The sequence below is a fragment of the Malaya genurostris genome, chromosome 2 (genome assembly GCF_030247185.1).
Source record: "Malaya genurostris strain Urasoe2022 chromosome 2, Malgen_1.1, whole genome shotgun sequence".
NCBI lineage: Eukaryota > Metazoa > Arthropoda > Insecta > Diptera > Culicidae > Malaya > Malaya genurostris.
The window spans coordinates 225,788,199-225,807,793 of NC_080571.1; the positions used below are offsets into that span (position 1 = coordinate 225,788,199).

The following is a 19,595-nucleotide window of genomic DNA, read 5'->3' on the forward strand; positions in this document are numbered from 1 at the left end:
TTTGGTTTGCTTCGTGCACTTTTCGCTGTGCGAAAATCGTTCGAGATAAATGTTCCGAACTGTGCTCAATGTTGTAGAGAATTCCACAATTTGGTCCTTCTAAAAGGTAGAAATGAATCCTGTACAGCATCTTGATAGATTCATGCAATGAAATATGCAAATCCGAAATGAGATAATGGACGTCAAAAGTTTCACAATTCACAAAATAGACTTTTTTATGCTCAGATCACAGCATGCTGTGCGTTTGGTTGTCAGCTTTCGTTTGTTTACTTGTTTGTGCGGTTGAAATTCTGCGTTTTCAAAATGTCGCGTATTGAAAAGGAAGTGAAAGTTAAGGTTCTGGACATATGGCTAAGTAAGAAGGGTATTACTATGCGAAAATTGGCGAAGCGGTTTGGAATTCATCATGCCAATGTTAAAAAAAACATCAGTAATAAATTTGGGGACCACAATTCTTTGGTTGAGCTACCAGGAAGAAGCAGAAAACCCGGTTCTTCCAACCCGAAACTGGACCAGAAAGTGGTATTAGAGAATCATGAAGAACAAATCAATGTCAATCGTGATTTAGCCTAAAAAGCAGGAACGAGTGTCGGAATCATCCAGCGTATCAAGAGGCGAAATCACCTGAAGACTTACAAGAAGCAGAAAATCTCGAAATAAAGTGTAGAACAGAAGAAGCGAGCTGCAACAAGAGCCCGGAAAATTGTATTCGCGTCTTTTGCAGTGTCCGGATGCATGCGTTTTGATGGACGATGAGACTTATGTAAAGGAGAACTCAAAAACCCTTCCAGGTCCACAATACTTTACTGTTGTCATTGGGGAGGATGTGAGTGATGCGAACAGGTCGATTCAAGTGGAGAAATTCGGTCGAAAGGTACTGGTATGGCAAGCAATATGTTCCTGTGGTTTGAAGTCAACAATTTTTACACTACCGGAACTATAAATGCAGAAATCTATCGATCTGAGTGTCTCCAGAAGAGCTTGCTGCCTTTATATAACATAAGAAGCATAGTACACCTCCACTGTTTTGGCCGGATTTAGCGTCGGTTCACTATGCCAAAACCTCTCTCAAATGGCTTCGGGTAAAAAGGTATACATTTCGTGGAGAATAATATCAATCCACCAAATTGCCCTCAGCTTCGACCCATCGAATGTTACTGGGCAATCGTGAAGAGGGTCTTCAAGAAGACTGGTAAGGCAGCTGGGAACATGCAGGAGTTCAAAAAAATTTGGGCTCGAGCGTCTAAAAAATGCGATGCAGCACTTGTCCGGAACGTGATGAAGAGCGTTCGATCAAAAGTTCGAAAATTCGTGAAGGAATAACTGAAATTTCCTCCGGTTTTCATTATGTTCAAGTTTACCCTCGTACAATAAAAGATCAATTATTAGTTTGAATGAAAAATCGTTTTTTATCATAATTTGAAAGAAAAATTTGTGGATACCTTATTTTCGATGCACTCCATAGCAGCACTGCGCACCCATACAATTGACATGACATGTTAAATATGATGCCGTGCGATGGCGTTGCTGAACTGAAGATCGATTTTGTTCCAAGCTGACAGGGTCTGCTCTGAAGCAACAAACGATCGCTCATTCTCATTTTTGCGATCCGATTCTGTACGGGCAGTAGATAATTGCGATAGAACCATTTAACTATTGCCGCTTATTCTTATTATTATGTGCATATAACCTTTGTATAAATTCTGTCTATGAAAATGTTTTCGAATGCTTCACACAAGGGTTTTGAAAAATTGTAACCTAGTATGAGAATCATCAAGTCGAATCATCGATTTGATTTGCTGCGATAATTGTCAACTTGCGATTCTCTCTTGGTAAATTCCACACAGCGCCGATCATTGCAAAACTGTATCTATTTTGATAAGGGCCGTCAAATACTCATAGTATGAGGTGAATCGAAAAAATGTAGAAAAATTCTCTTATGGTTCATGCATTGAGAGGCAGCGAGTTCTTGTAGCATCATCAACCAGATTGACGATGTTGTAAACAATGTCGCTTTCAGCCAAATTATCGGCAATCACCAGCACTGGTTACGTGGATATTTAAAAATGTTCAGAAGAAACACTTGTTCATCTTTTATTTGGCAATTTTTATTTGAAAACAAACTTAAATATATATACACTGTTTCATTTGTTTATATTTCATTTGTAAGCGGTTTTATAAAAATATCGTTCCAAAAAATTCATGCGAAAAGTGGGTGCTTGATACGTTGAAATTTCCCAAGAGTGAGCGTCAGAAAAGTTTGGTAGGAACCGACTGTGGATAACTAAGCCAACTTACCTATACTTTCTGGAGTCGTGAATCATGTGTCCGTCCTCCCGGGTCCAGTAGTTGAGCGACGTTGGATGCGCCTCGGTGAAACATTCTAGCGTCACGTTGAAATTGAGCGGCACTCCTACCAACTGATGGGGAATCCAGAGCATCGGTGGAACTGATGAAAAAGAGAGAATGTACATATTACTGACAATGCATCGTCACCATCCAGCTGATGCCGATTAGGCGAATCGTATTAGGTCACGTTCATCAAATGCATCACATTCACGTTTGCGTGCAGTTGTGTGTACACGGCCGAGGAATGTCAGAAGTCACCAGAACAATTTGTTTGCCAGGGCGCCATATGTCAGTCAATTGGATGCTGGAACCGGCTGGCGTCGATTTTGGTGCTGGCTTCATTACTATGCCGCGTGGGTTCGCAACAAAGTTGACTAGTAATCAATTTCAGCAAACAGTCGAATTGAGTTGCAAAAAAAAATTAAACCTACTTGAAGTTTGAACTGTTAAGACAAACTGATGCTATTCGGTGCCAATGACAAAGCGAACTCAATAAGCGACACATGGATGGTGTCGAGCAATAGGTCCCATAGAGCGTCGGACCAGCATTTGTTGTGGAATGATGAATTTTTAATGCAATTCACGTATTTTATTACTTCCGAGACTGGGACATGCGGTCGTCTTTTTCCGTCTACCGGGAGAGGAAATAGGAATGTGACATCCCGTTTCCTAGTTGAACTTGAACGTATTTTTTTTCGACACCGCTAACCGAGGGGTAACTCCTGGGCTAGACATGAGAGCGCTGGGTGCTGTAAAAATGGGAATGAATAATGCTGTTCGTATATTTTAATTGCAAATGTAATTCGCAAATGTTACAGTTTTTCACCAGACAGATTCTTCAATGAATTTATACTTAATTTAACAAGTTTCATACTACTAGTGGCTGTCGAATATTTGTGCGGACACCCATTGTAGGTTGGCTTTTGACAGATTCAGTGAACTAAAATTAAATCAATCGTTGTCGCTGGCCTAAAGGCTGTCTGCACTGCATTTATTCGATGAAAAGTATCAGTTTTTAAATACGATTCCCTCAGGATTTGTCCGTCGACAATGAATCACAGTGGAATCGGACTTCCGGTTCAGGTGTATTTAGGGTATTTAGTGTAAAAACTGCACTTAAATTTAGTGGGTTTATCGGGTTCACAGATTTTGATTTATTTCAGTTTTATCTGTATTCGATTTTCGATCCCGGAAGCCACTAAAGCGGGGGATCAAAAAACGAATACGAGCGCACTACGTTTTCTCTAAGATGGCTACACTGATTTTGAAAAATGTCGCATCTAATAAAATGGTTAACAATCCATTAGGCGAAATTGACTGACTTCGGCTACACCGATTTCCGAATTCCGTTTCCGAAAGTATCGGAAATAGAAAAGTTAAAAGAAAGCCAAAACGAATTTAATAAACAAAAATTCAAATTAAAATAATTTTTTGGTCCCACACAAAATTTATGCATTTTATTCGATTCCGACTTCCAGTTTTGAAATTACAGGGTGATGAGTTTTTAAAATTCAAACTGACATAGAAGAAGACGATACCAAAAAATCTTTAAAGTTGGGCTCAAAACTATTTCAATTTATTCGTCATACTAATTCATGGACACACAAACTATTTTTCGTTATGTTGGTCTCTGAATTCTGTTCCTCGAAGTACCATTAATAATGACAAAAACTTTAAAGAGTAAGTTCCTCTTTAAAGTTTTTGTCATTATTAATGGTACTTCGAGGAACAGAATTCGTACAATTTCTATCTTCGATTCGTCTTGCAGTTCCAAAATCTTAATTATTATACATTTAAAACGACTATTATTAAAATAATTTCATGAACAATTAGGTGTATTAGGCTCGTTTATGTTCGTCGCTTTAGGTGACGCTATCAAATTTTTAGCACACTTTACTCTATAATTCCGCAACCGGAAATCAGATCCGGATGAAATTTGGGAGTTTTGTATGGGACAATGAGACCTTTCACCTTTGACCACCTAAGATTGTTACAATCGGTGACTCCAGCTCTGAGAAAAGTGAGGAAGTAATTTGAAATAAGAATTTTTTCATTGATTCCGGAAGTAGGATTCGAAAAAAATTTAGGAACTTTGTATGAAACTCAGTTCAGCCATTTTTCAGAAAAGTGAATGCACAGAAATGTTGCATACCTACATACATACACGCAAAGAGACATTTTGCGTCTCCGACGAGCTGAGTCGAATGGTATATGTCACTTGGCTTCGGTTTCAAAAAACGTTTTCAATAGTGATTGCATAACCTTTCTATATGAGAAAGGCAAACAAACGAATCAAATTCTTCTTAATACAAATAAAAACCTTCTTAATCCACCTAGTGGCGTGATAATGCATTTGTCTTGCTATTAAAATATTTTATTCTATTCTCGGCTCTTCCAAGTCTTTCGAAATCGATTTTTTCATCTCAGAGTAATGTTTTTTTTTTATTTAAAAGATATTTTTACTCATTCCTATTTGCGTACAAGTTTTACGTGGCCGAATTAGCCGATTTTTTAAATAAACAATTTTTTGAAGATCTCGTTGTCACTCTTTTTCTAGGAGGAGAAGAGCTTCCATTTCTCTCCTGCGAGGGTTGAGGGGCACTTTGTTCGTGGCTCGTCTCGTCCTCCATTGCCACATCGGTGGTTTTGTTGTTGATTTCCGTCTTCTTTTCGTTTTCCTGATTGTTCGCAGTCTTGAGCTCGTTGCTAGTTGCTGTAGGAGCACCTTGTTGTACATTGGTTGCAGTTGTTGGTTGGTTTGATGGTGAAACAGGAGTACTACGCTCACTAGTTTTCGTTGTTGAACGGTTGACCTTGTCTTTGGTTGAAGATGTTCTTTTCGCAGTTTCAGTGCAAGGTTTACCGTAGTGTGCAGGTTGTTCACAAAACTGACATGTAACCAGCTGATTTTCATAGGTAATCAGCGTTTTACACGGATGTGTCCCACCTTGACTACAAATGATGTATGATGGAATTGCCTTACGTAGTTGCATACGTACCTCTCGCACGCCATTCCGGATGCCGGGGAAAAAATTCCGCCATACTTCTCTTTCGATGGAAAGAACTTCACCGTACTTCGATATGATTTCCCGAACGGACTGATCGCTGATAGCGGGGGAAGGCCATGCACGCGTACTTCTATGGCATTGTCAACCATGTCTACAGGAATTTTGTATTTAATGTTGTCACACTCAACGATGTGCACCTCGTTGTTAACCGAAGCGAATGCAATTGCATCCGCTTTCACGTTTAAACATAATGTACACACAGTTAGACGCCTTGTTGAATTGAATCTCAGTTACATTATTAGCGTCTAGATGCATTCGTTTTTGCCTTTCTCATATAGAAAGGTTATGCAATCACTGTGAAAATCGACTTTTGAACCGAGGCCCGGAGAGCCGAGTGTCATATACCATTCGACTCAGTTCGTCGAGTACGCAAATTGTCTGTGTGTGTGTGTGTATGTGTGTGTGTATGTGCGTATGTGTGTATGTAACGTTTTTTTGCACTAACTTTTCTCGGAGATGGCTGAACCGATTTTCACAAACTTAGATTCAAATGAAAGGTCTTGTGGTCCCATACAAAATTCCCGAATATTATTTGGATCCGACTTCCGGTTCCGGAATTATGGGGTAAAATGTGCAAAAAATTGTGAAAATAAGTGCACTAACTTTTCTCAGAGATGGCTGATCCGATTTTCACAAACTTAGATTCAAATGAAACGTCTTGAGGTCCCATACAAAATTCCTGAATATTATTTAGATCCAACTTCCGGTTCGAGAGTTATGGGGTAAAATGTGCAAAAAAAAAGAAAATATGTGTTTTAACTTTTCTCATAGATGGCGCGACCGATTTTCACAAACTTAGATTCAAATGAAAGGTCCTGTGGTCCCATACGTAATTCCTGAATTTCATCCGGATCCGACTTCTGGATCCGGAAATATAGGGTAAAGTGTGTTAAAAATTTTATACCATCACTGAAAAGAGCGAGAAACCGTAAAAAGTTTTCTACATCGACCTCAAATCTTTTCCAATTGATAGTTTTTATCAGTAGACGGTCAAACAAATCTATTTCGATTATTCTTTTAAGAATCGAAGAGAAATAATTTTGAAGAATACCACAGTATTATAAAGGGTGATTTTTTAAGAGCTTGAGAACTTTTTTAAACAATAAAACGCATAAAATTTGCAAAATCTCATCGGTTCTTTATTTTAAACGTTAGATTGGTACATGACATTTACTTTTTGAAGATAATTTCATTTCAATGTTGACCGCGGCTGCGTCTTAGGTGGTCCATTCGGAAAGTCCAATTTTGGGCAACTTTTTCGAGCATTTCGGCCGGAATAGCCCGAATTTCTTCGGAAATGTTGTCTTCCAAAGCTGGAATAGTTACTGGCTTATTTCTGTAGACTTTAGACTTGACGTAGCCCCACAAAAAATAGTCTAAAGGCGTCAAATCGCATGATCTTGGTGGCCAACTTACCGGTCCATTTCTTGAGATGAATTGTTCTCCGAAGTTTTCCCTCAAAATGGCCATAGAATCGCGAGCTGTGTGGCATGTAGCGCCATCTTGTTGAAACCACATGTCAACCAAGTTCAGTTCTTCCATTTTTGGCAACAAAAAGTTTGTTAGCATCGAACGATAGCGATCGCCATTCACTGTAACGTTGCGTCCAACAGCATCTTTGAAAAAATACGGTCCAATGATTCCACCAGCGTACAAACCACACCAAACAGTGCATTTTTCGGGATGCATGGGCAGTTCTTGAACGGCTTCTGGTTGCTCTTCACTCCAAATGCGGCAATTTTGCTTATTTACGTAGCCATTCAACCAGAAATGAGCCTCATCGCTGAACAAAATTTGTCGATAAAAAAGCGGATTTTCCGAATGGACCACCTAAGACGCAGCCGCGGTCAACATTTAAATGAAATTATCTTCAAAAAGTAAATGTCATGTACCAATCTAACGTTTAAAATAAAGAACCGATGAGATTTTGCAAATTTTATGCGTTTTATTGTTTAAAAAAGTTCTCAAGCTCTTAAAAAATCACCCTTTATATGATAGTTTGATTGATATGAGAAAGGCATCATTACACCACTAGGTGGATTAAAACAGGTTTTTAAGTAAAATTTCAATTTCATTTGCTGCTGGTCTAACTTTGCAACGCTTGAAATCTATACAAATTGAATTTGGTCTTGTTGGCCAAGTTTCAGGCTTTTTTAAATCGTATTTGACCATTCCGTACACTCTATTGTTCACTGCACTGTATTGTCTTTGTTTCTTTTGCTTCGACCGCAAACGATTTTCGACTGTGTTGGCTGAGATGCGAGCACGAACTCACCGAGTAATGTTGTTGCATTAAAAAAACACTGGGATTTGTCGGTTACGTCACATATATTATTACATTTCTCTCACTTGAAATGTTCGTCAAAATCCTTTGAAATTTGATCAACATTGTTATCTCTCGAATAAGCCTAAGTTTAACGAAATTCGTTGAATCATCTTCGAGAAAATTCATGAAAAATGTGCGGTTAGTCGTTTATGTCACTTATACCATTATATCTCCAGAGCAAGAATCTCCGGAATCGGAAGTGCCAACCATTCGATTTTCAGACTTGATCCACAGTTTAATAGTAGCTTTCAAACGAGCTTAAGTTTGTTAAAATCAGTCTCTAAGCAATATGAGCGATAAAATAACAATGCGAGGAAATTGAGCGGATAGAAAATTTTGAAAGGTACACACACAGACATTTTCCTATCTCGTCGAGCTGAGTCAAATGGTATATAATACTAGGAATATCCGAAGCTCCAATCAAAAGTCGGTGTTTTAGCAATTCAGTTACCTTTCTATAGAGAAAACCAAAAATGGATTAAGAAAAATGAGGAACTCAGCTCACTTTATTATTTTTTTGTCTTTCTCATATAGAAAGGTTATGCAAGCACTGTGAAAACCGACTTTTGAACCGAGGCCCGGAGGGCCGATTGTCATATACTATTCGACTCAGTTCGTCGAGTACGCAAAATGTCTGTGTGTAAGTGTATGTGCGTATGTGTGTATGTAACGTTTTTTCGCACTAACTTTTCTTGGAGATGGCTGAATCGATTTTCACAAATTTAGATTCAAATGAAAAGGGCTTGTGGTCTCATTTAAAATTCTTGAATATGATTTGGATCCGACTTCCGGCTCCGGAATTATGGGGTGAAATGTGCAAACAATTGTGGAAATAAGTGCAACAACTTTTTTTGAAGATGGCTGAACCAATTATTAAAAGCTTAGATTCAAATGAAAGCTCTTTAGGTCCTATACTAAATTCCTGAATTTCATTTCGATCTGATTTCAGGTTCCGGAGTTATGAGGTAAAATGTGCAAAAAATTAAAATATGTTTTCTAACTTTTCTCATAGATGGCACGATTGATTTTCACAAACTTAGGTTCAAATGAAAGGTCCTGGTTTCATACGGAATCGCTGAATTTCATCCGGACCCGACGCAAATTTTTACAAACGAAAAGCTTTTAATCAACCTCAAAAATTCAAATGCGACATATAATACATTTTAAATTCTTCAACCGCAAAAAATGTAAACCGCAAACATTCCATGTTAAAAATATGTTTCACTTCTCCTAACGGTGAAATGATGCCTTTATTATATTATTCATTATCGTCATTTTATTACAGTGGGATTCTTCAATTTCTGCAAATTATTTTTTTTAGAAAACTGTTTTGAAGACTTCTTTTACTTGATAATTCTAAATAAATGTAGTATATATTTTAAGTTTAAGTTAGTGGAAATCTATTCAATTCCGATTTAGATTTTTTTTTGCGGTTTTTCCAATGCCGGACCGAAATTTTAAAAACTTACCACAATGTACTTTTAGAACCGGAATTTCAGAATTATTTGGCTATTGCAAAGAACTTTGCACGGTTTTACATCGTCATGTATTTAAAAATATTCGTGTAATTGATCTTTTTGCTATCTCATATAGAAAGGTTTTGCAATCACTGTGAAAACCGACTTTTGAACCTAAGCTTGGGGCCGAGTGTCAAATACCATTCGACTCAGTTCGTCGAGTACGCAAAAATGTCTGTGCGTGTGTATGTGCGTATGTGTGTATGTGACTTTTTTTTGCACTAACTTTTTTCGGAGATGGCTGAACCAATTTTCACAAACTTAGATTGAAATGAAAGGTCTTGTGGTCCCATACAAAATTCCTGAATATTATTTGGATCCGACTTCCGGTTCCGGAATTATGGGGTAAAATGTGCAAAAAATTGTGAAAATAAGTGCAGTAAATTTTCTCAGAGATGGCTAATCCGATTTTCACAAACGTAGATTCAAATGAAAGGTCTTGAGGTCCCATAAAAAATTCCTGAATATTATTTGGATCCGACTTCCGGTTCGGGAGTTATGGGGTAAAATGAGCAAATGAAAGGAAAATTTGTGTTCTTACTTTTCTCATAGATGGCATCACCGATTTTCACAAACTTAGGTTCAAATGAAAGGTCCTTTGGTCCCATGCGTAATTCCTGAATTTCATGCGGATCCGACTTCCGGATCCGGAAATATAGGGTAAAGTTTATTAGTAATTGTATACCATCACTTAAAATGGGGAAAAACTTTTAAAAAATTTCTAAATTGACCTCAAATCTTCTCCAATTGATAGTTTTTATCAGTAGACAGTCAAACAAACCGATTCCGGTTATTCTTTTAAGAATCGAAGAAAATTATTTTGAAGAATACCACAGTATTATATATGATAGTATGATTGATATGAGAAAGGCATTATTACACCACTAGGTGGATTAAAACAGGTTTTTTGATTATCACCCAGTAATTCCGGAACCGGAAGCCGTATTAAGATAAAATTGAATAACTTTCAGTGCGATTGTAAACCTTTTATTTGAAACTATCAGGTGTACAACTTTGCTTCCGCCGTTTTTTTCCAAAGTTAAAAGCTTTATTGCGAAAAAGTGCTTACAGATGTATTATTCAAAGTATTGTTCATCGCTAGCGACAACTTTTCCCCATCTTTACGGCAATTTTCGGATCCCGGCTCGAAAAAATGGAGTCCTCTTTTGACGCTATCCATGAAGCAATCCATTTTTCCAACTCTTCGAAGGATTTAAAATGTTGATCTGCCAGGCCGTGTGCCATCGAACGGAATAGGTGGAAGTCAGAAGGGGCGACATCTAGGGAATACGGCGTGTGGGGCAAGACTTCCCATTTCAGCGTTTCCATGTACTTTTTGACCACTTTTGCGATGTGAGGCCGAGCATTGTCGTGTTGGAGGATGACTTTGTAATATCGCTCTTGATATTGTGGCCGCTTTTCCTTTAGCGCGCGACTAAGGTGCATTAGTTGCGTTCGGTAGCGATCTCCTGTGATGGTTTCACCCGATTTCAAGAGCTTTTCATCAAGCAATGCTTCTAGTTGTTCATCTTTGAAGGTTTTTTCTCTTCCACCACCTTGTTTGTCTTCGACATCGAAATCACCATTTTTAAAACGTTGAAACCACTCCCGACATGTTCTTTTACTCAGAGCAGCATCACCGTAAGTTTCTGAGAGCATTCGATGCGCTTCAGCTGCATTTTTTTTGCGAATTGTAACAGAAAAGTAAAACTTCCCGCAAATGGCGAGAATTGGGCACATAAACAAAAATTTTCGAGCGTGAATAATACGAAAACAAAAACAACTGTCACTGAAACGGCGATGACATATCGTTAGGTACTGTACACACTCACTTTAAAGGCATTACCATCTATGTATTTTGACCAGCCTCAGCCGGTACAGCCACCTATCAGAAAACGGCGGAAGCAAACTTGTACACCTGATAAGTTTGTGAAAATCTGATAAAATAAGAGCATTTATTTTGCATTTTTTGCACATGTAACAGACGTTTCGTTATCTCGACCAACTAAGTCGAATGCTATGTGACACTCAGTCTTTAGAGCCTCGATTCAAAAGTCGGTTTTCACAGTGCTTGCGTAGTCCTTTTTTGAACATAGGAAAATCCTAACAATTATTTATTACAAACGAAGCTTTCAAATATTGTACACCAAAAAAATAATACCTAACTCCATCAGGCTCGTGAGGAGAGGGGGGTGGGGTTGGGTTTTTTTTAAATATTATTATTATTATTATTATTAATATTATTATTATTATTATTATTATTATTATTATTATTATTATTATTATTATTATTATTATTATTAATATTATTAATATTATTAATATTATTATTATTATTATTATTATTATTATTATTATTATTATTATAATTATTATTATTATTATTATTATTATATCGCATTCAGATTGTTTGTTCACTGGCAAAACCAATATGAAAATAAACCCCAAAGTGAATTCTAACTGCGGAACCTTACAGTAAAACTATTTCTCCTCCCATTTACCAAAACGCTCCCTTGCTCTATCCCGTTCAGATTCACTTCAGCATCAACAGTCTAGTCCCGGTGGGCGATAAAACATATTTTAAATTCTCATGACGCCTGGCCCCGCAAGCCGGTCGCAACACTGACTGCCGTCAAACCCTATACCCGTGCTCTTGTTGCTGCATGCGGGAACACCTTGTCACATTCCCCCACGGGCGAAAAGTGTACACAAAATTGAGCATGATCGTTCTGTGTTGTACCGCATACGCCTTCCCAAACTAGTATTGTCATACAGACAGACTGACATGCCAAACTTTTATACCTGCCGGTGTGATGACACTACATTGGTGTGACTGGTGTCGAGGCGGTTTCCCCGAACAGAGAACCGGAAATGGAACCCGTCGCCGATGGTGGAAAACCAAGTGGCTCCTGTAAATGGTGGTTCAGGTTTGCCCGTGAGCCTCCATGCTCTCAAGGTTCAAGTGGTAAATGATGAATTGAAACAATGTTGGCTGCACTTGGTAGTGGCATACCGTTTTTAAGTGTTTTAATTGGTTTTTGTGTGTAAAGATTTTGGACCAATATGGGCAGACTGCTACTGGACATTAAAAAATCGACGGTGCATGATCCCGTTCTTTCACCGGTTTCTGGGATATTTTGGAGAAACAATTGAATTATGATTAGCTATTCCTACTCATACGGAATCAAATTTCGATGTAGTAGATAGCTTCATAACTTCAACGAATTCTTTCAAAATTCGAAGTGTGCTTTTCGGTTTAGTTTGTCAATTCGTATTAACAAACTCACAGCTATTAGCTCTGTTTGTCATCACAATAGTTTCATATCTCAAGGTCGTCAAATGGTGAGATAACTAAGTCCTCACAAGTCCCTATCTCATGCCTCCCCGAGCGTCTATGATGACATTTGGTCAATAGAACGGCGTCGACTGGGTGCTATCGCCTTCTGCGTTAGTAGCAGAATGAGAGGGTGCGAAATGGCTTGTAGGTTGAAGCCCATCCTAAAATGCAGTGTTTATCATAGTATATTACAACATATAATTCTGTTGTTTATTACATCATGTATTATTATTATTATTTTAATTATTATTATTATTATTATTATTATTATTATTATTATTATTATTATTATTATTATTATTATTATTATTATTATTATTATTATTATTATTATTATTATTAGAAGAGCGTAACTTACACTGCGACATTACCTGTTATATTGTATCATAGCATATTATTTCATATATTATCGTCTCACACTATTTTATGTTATTATATCCTATGTTGTATGGTATTATACTGCATTGCATTATATCACATTATATTGTATTATATTAAAATATATTTTATTATATTATATTATATTATATTGTATTCTATTATATTATGTTATATTGTATTGCATTATGTTGTATTATATTATATTATATTATAGGGTTTATTATGAGTAGTACTACGTACCTCTGCGCAAAATATAAATTTGTTTTCCTTATAAGTTATCATTTTTAAAGTAACTTTTAACTAAATATCAAGGTCGTCACAAGGTGAGTTTGGTTCTCACTGGTTCCTGTTTCATGCCTACACGTGTGTCTGTGGTGACAAATGGTCTATGGAATGCGTTGATGGCAGAATGAGAGGATGAGAAATGACATATAAATTCAAGTAATATAATATCATAGCATATTGCAACATATCATTTTATTTATTCTATTATTTATTATATAATTCATTGTACTATATTATATTGTTTTTTATTGTTATTTTCATAATTATATTTATTGTTATTATTATTAATTTGTCATAAATAATAATAACATATATTATTTTTATAGATGTAGATATTATTATTGTTATTAGAAGAGAAATATTCTACTTCCTGCAGTATTGCGAAGATAGAAGAGCATAACTGACACTCTACATTAACTGTTATTTTATACCATGTTTTGTAATATATTATATTATATTGTATGACATTGTATTATATTATATTAAATTAAAATATATTATATTATATTATGTTATATTATATTATATTATTTTGTAATCTATTATATCATTTTATGTTATATTAATTTCATTACACTATGTTTCATTGTATTTATCAATATAAAACATTTTGCACGGGGAGGGAGGGAGCATCAGGGCATCGGACGAATTGATGACTGGACGAGGGATTGTGGATAGCCAGCCCAAGTCACTTGAAGGAAACTTGTTTCCTTCTGAAGGTTTGAAATGAGTCTGACGCGCCCTTCTCAAACAAACCATCAGGCGGGTTCAAGCATGTATAGCGATATGCTTCATCCATGCACTGGATATTATGGTTGGAAGAGCATCTTTTATTCCCGCGGAATACGAGTAAGTGACTCTACTTACGTATCCGCCCAACCCTTTTTGTTCGCTTTTCGGTAACAGCTATAGTAAGAAGGTGAATGGATGAGTCATATCGGGGCTACTGTAAGTCTACCCGCATCCACTGGCAAGTCCTTGAACTGATGGTGGCTTCATTTCACATCACATCACATCACACACACAATAGTTTCATATCTCAATGTTTATTGCCTTTGAAGTTCAAAAATTGCTGGCATTTAGCACCCTAAAACAACACCTGACAATTTCTACATTTTTTCCAAAAGTTCAGGCAATCCCTGACTAGTGCTATTAAAAGTCCATAAGTCCCTTATGAAAAAAAGAAAGATTTCACACTGCAATTGAATTGTCCATATTCGCTCAGGAGTATAATAGACCCGATGAATATGAGTAGGACGAGGTCAAATTACATTTTCAGGGAGTCTAATGTTGAAACATCTGTGGAAATGTTTTATATTATTTTATTTGATACTATTAATAATCAGGTACCTTTTAAGAGAATCGGACGACGACATAACTCTAAAGATCCAATTCGGTATAACGATAACATTAAAAATCTGAATCGAAAACAAAAGGCTCATAAAAAAATATAAAAGAGACAGTAGTAACGTCAACTTAGAAACCTACTTATAAACTTAAGATCAATTGAATCTGGCAATTGAAATTGCTTCTAAGGAGTACTATTCAAAAACGGAGAGTGAAATAAAATCTTGCCCGAAAAATTTCTTCAATTACGTAAAACATAAACTGAAATCTAATAATTTTCCCTCAAAAATATTTTTCAAGGGTAAGGTTGCTGACAACTCGGAAGATATTTGTACACTATTTGCAAATTACTTCCAAGAAACCTATACTACGTTTTCCGAAAAGGATCGGGACCGTGAATATTTTAATTTCTTCCCTGAACATGTTTGTGACATTAATATTCATACCGGAATTCGGCCCTACCCTAATGATAATACCCTAGTTTTAAGTTAGTCGTTAATTAAAATTAGAAAATGCCCTTGGCATCTTAGAGCTTAAGCAGTGTGCCTTTAAATATGTTACTATTGAATAAAAATAAAATTAATATTCATCATATTTGTGTCCAAGATATTATGCAAGCGCTCCATAAATTAGATATCTCTAAAGGTGCCGGACCAGATGGAATTCCTCCTGTATTCATGAAAAAATTATCGTTGGAACCAGTGATGTCCGAACTCAGCACACGAGCTGCTCTATACCTGCAGTGTGTGCCTATTAAGTTCGTGTGCTGTGCTTTTCAAACCAGACTCATGAGCGTGTGCTATTTGTGTAGTCCACTTACTGACAAGAGACAATAAGGAGCGGACGCTGTGTGCTTAAAAATTATATTATATTATTAAATAAAATAAAAAAACGGACACTCAAGTCAGCACATGAGCTAGCACATGAGTCAGCTCACGAGCTAGCTCCCCATTCCAGCTCATGAGCCAGTAGATGAGCCAGCATCGCATCCATTTTTATAGCAACATGGTAATTTATAGCTGCTGTAGCTAAGACACATTCGTTTGTGAAACATTTTATAATACGAATGAGTTAAACTAATCAATTTTCGATTACTAAATTTTTCTAAATTCCATTTTCATAGCAATATGATAATTTATAGCTGCTGTAGCTATGACACATTTGTTGTGAAACATTTCATAATACGAATGAGTAAAACTAATCAATTTTCGATTACTGAATTTTGCTAAATTCCATTTTTACCGCAAAATTGTAAAATATGTTACATATTTCAAGATGAAGTGCAAAACGTTCCATGTCTGGTGTAACAAAAGCCTTTTGAAACGAAACGTTAATGAATGTAAAGTAATCGTTTTCAGTAGGAAACAAAACAAACCAGATATCACAATCCAACTAGGTGATCAAACAGTAGAAAGATGTATCCGAAGGTCTGGAAGTAAATTTAGATTAAATGTTGACTTTCATCGTTCACTGTAATACGGTAATAGGCAGAGATAATAACATGCTTGCATTTCTAAAACGCTTCAGCTATTATTTTCTCGATTTTTACACGATTAAAACATTATCTATTGCCTACGCAAGGTCTATACTGGAATGTTGTACCATTGTTTGGTCCCCATTCTCAGTCACTCACAAGGAACGTATAGAATCAGTTCTAAAGCATTTCGTATTATTTGCACTTCGTAAGTTAGGCTGGGCAAGATTTTCTCTACCATCATACAAAGCTCGTTACATGTTCATTGACGAGAACAATTAATGGTCTCATTCATACATAACATCGTAACACATCGGGTTGATTTATCTGGACTTCTGTCTAAACATAACTTTTATATACCTTCCCGGCAATTACGAAATCGAGCTATATTCTAAAAAAACTATTATCGTACTGGCTATGCTAAATTTGGCCCATTAAATCAAATGATGTCAACTTATAATAAGCAATGACGAAAGCCCAGCTCAAACAATATTTTAATTCAATACTACCTAGGTCCTAGAACATAACGCACATTAATGTTTTTTTAGAAAGCATCACACGTATTAAGAAACTACTACTATAGTTTGACGATAAATAAATAAATAAATAAATAAATAAATAAATAAATAAATAAATAAATAAATAAATAAATAAATAAATAAATAAATAAATAAATAAATAAATAAATAAATAAATAAATAAAAAACATTACATAAACTTTAACTCAGTTCTTCGAGTATTATTACAGAAAAAAATGATTATGAATTGCGATAATTTTCTTCAAGTCCATCGGGAGTTTTCAAGATTTCAGGTATTATTACTTAAATTGAACACAAATAGTAGACCGGGTACGATATTTTTTTCGAAACCGTAAAATTCGGTTCGCATGCATTAGTCACTGTTTTGGAAAATAAAAAATAATATGAAAAGCGAAAAAATTTTTCTTCTGATAGAAATTGTTCAACAGCTTCCGCGTAGTTTGGCCTAAACTGATCTCATGTTTATAAACTGTTAAAATTAATGTGTCTTAAAGGTTTTCCATGTTGGCCCGGGTCGGCGATTCAATGTATAAGGCGCTGGTCTTGTCGTAGACTACTTGGCACTTGAAACTGAGTAAGCAAAACTTCAAATGACTAGGTACGATTATTCAACTGACGATGAATTCTGGGAGCTTCACTTGAAAATGGCAGCAAAAGGCATATGAATTTGTATCGATATGCATTCATTCATATAACTTGGTACCAGAATCACAGTTTTAAAACATATGCGTTTATGGTAAATATATTCATTTGGTACATTTCTGTTACCTAGTCAATGTTCAGTAATTTCTTATTGCAACAGTTTTGTCGTGAATACGACTTACTTTACTATGGGGCGCCTTTTCAAAATTTAGCCTCTGAGAGAGTGATAAGTTTTTGATCGTGAATATCTCCTGTTGTATCTAATGAATCAACATAATTTTTGCGACATGCCACTGGAAATATGATCACAATTTTATGATAAAATTTTCAGTTGTGTGACATAATCTCAAATAGTTCAAAATTAAACTTTTCTGATATGATTGGTATAAACGAGTATCAAAGAGGATAATTCATAAGGCGCGTTTGCCTTTCTCGTATTTTGAAAGCTCATAGCTCAGTGATCCGTAGAAGGATTTATATAATCTAACTACCAATAGAATCGAAAATTTTCCACTTGAACGTGTATCGCAACAACATTGAAGTTTTTCAATAGTACACTATTGAAAAACCTGTTTGATTTAACCCATGACAGCACCAGCCAATCAGAATGCGAAATATCTGCATCAATACAAGAGCATAAAAGTTGAGTGGTTCATTTTTCCTACCATTTGCTGAGGAACTGTTCCCGAAACAAGACACACGAGAGCAAAATCGAGAACCTGTCGTCTCACTGTTTCCCGTTGTGCGAATAGGAAAAGAATTTTAGCAAAGGGGCTGTCCGTACACCGCTGCCAGTAGCAGGTATAAAATGAAATGTGATGTGAGAAATAGCGTCATTTAAGGTAAAGCAACTACTTTGATCGTACGAGACACCGTCAGCACGATGGCACCGAAAACCGGTTGAAAGGCAGCCATAAAGTCCAGCAAGGGCCATTCAAAGCCTTTTCAGTGCCAAACATAATCATAAAGAACTAGTTAAATTTTGTCGCTTTCCTACCATTTTCCGAGCAACTGTTGCCGAAACAAGACCCACACGAGAAGTTTAAATAATTTGAACCGTCACTAACACATTCAATTACGAACGGCAATGCGAAAGTGGAAGTGATGATGTTGAACACATCTTTATACTAGTATACAAATATGTCGTGCGAAACAGAGTTGCCACGTATACAGATCAATATGTATTTTTGTCGTGAATTCTTTAGTATTCGCCCGAAAACAAAAATGAACAAATTGTTAGAACAAAGGTTTCCACTTGACTTGCGCATTCTACTTTCCAGGCGTATCAGAACTGGCTAAACTTAAAGCAATCTTAAATATTTCTTTATCGCAGTGATGTGGTTGTCCTTAAAAGGACGGGGTTTTCAACTCCTCGTCGTTACGGATGGCCGGCTGCAGATGACGAGGGATGATTTTCGTTTTCTTGTTGTCACGAGCAGCGTTACCGGCTAATTCCAACACTTCGGCAGCCAAGTACTCAATCACTGCCGCCAGATAGATCGGTGCACCGGCACCGACACGCTCGGCGTAATTCTCCTTCCGGAGAAAACGATGGATTCTGCTCCCAACTGGGAACTGCAGACCAGCACAGTTTGAGCGGAACTGCGTAAAAATTCCACAAGATGCTGTTAACAGCTACACAGCCAATTCAGTTTTACTGGCTGCCGCTCTACTAACTCTTTCTTTTATATCGTCTCACTGTTTCCCGTTTTGCGAACAGGAAAGGAATTTTAGCAAAGGGGCTGTCCGTACACCGCTGCCAGTAGCAGATATAAAATGAAATGTGATGTGAGAAATAGCGTCATTTAAGTTAAAGCAGCTACTCTGAACGTACTAGACACCGTCAGCACGATGGCACCGAAAACCGGTAGAAAGGCAGCCAAAAAGTCCAGCAAGGCCCATTCAAAGCCTTTTCCAGTGCCAAACATAATCATAAAGAACTAGTTAAATTTTGTCGCTTTCCTACCATTTTCCGAGCAACTGTTGCCGAAACAAGACCCACACGAGAAGTTTAAATAATTTGCACCGTCACTAACACATTCAATTACGAACGGCAATGCGAAAGTGGAAGTGATGATGTTGAACACATCTTTATACTAGTATACAAATATGTCGTGCGAAACAGAGTTGCCACGTATACAGATCGATATGTATTTTTGTCGTGAATTCTTTAGTATTCGGCCGAACACAAAAATGAACAAATTGTTAGAACAAAGGTTTCCACTTGACTTGCGCATTCTACTTTCCAGGCGTATCAGAACTGGCTAAACTTAAAGCAATCTTAAATATTTCTTTATCACAGTGATGTGGTCGTCCTGAAAAGGACGGGG

At 36.6% G+C, this 19,595-nt stretch overlaps 1 protein-coding gene across 6 annotated transcripts in view; it reads right to left on the reverse strand.

The window, feature by feature from the left end:
- The window catches only part of LOC131427834 (lachesin-like), a 268,707-nt gene that overhangs the window by 61,295 nt on the left and 187,817 nt on the right, over positions 1-19,595 (reverse strand). For all 6 annotated transcript variants that reach the window (XM_058591374.1, XM_058591376.1, XM_058591373.1 and 3 more), the window contains exon 7: positions 2,299-2,449. In XM_058591374.1, coding sequence (XP_058447357.1) covers positions 2,299-2,449 — 151 coding nt within the window. The remainder of the gene's footprint in view (positions 1-2,298; positions 2,450-19,595) is intronic.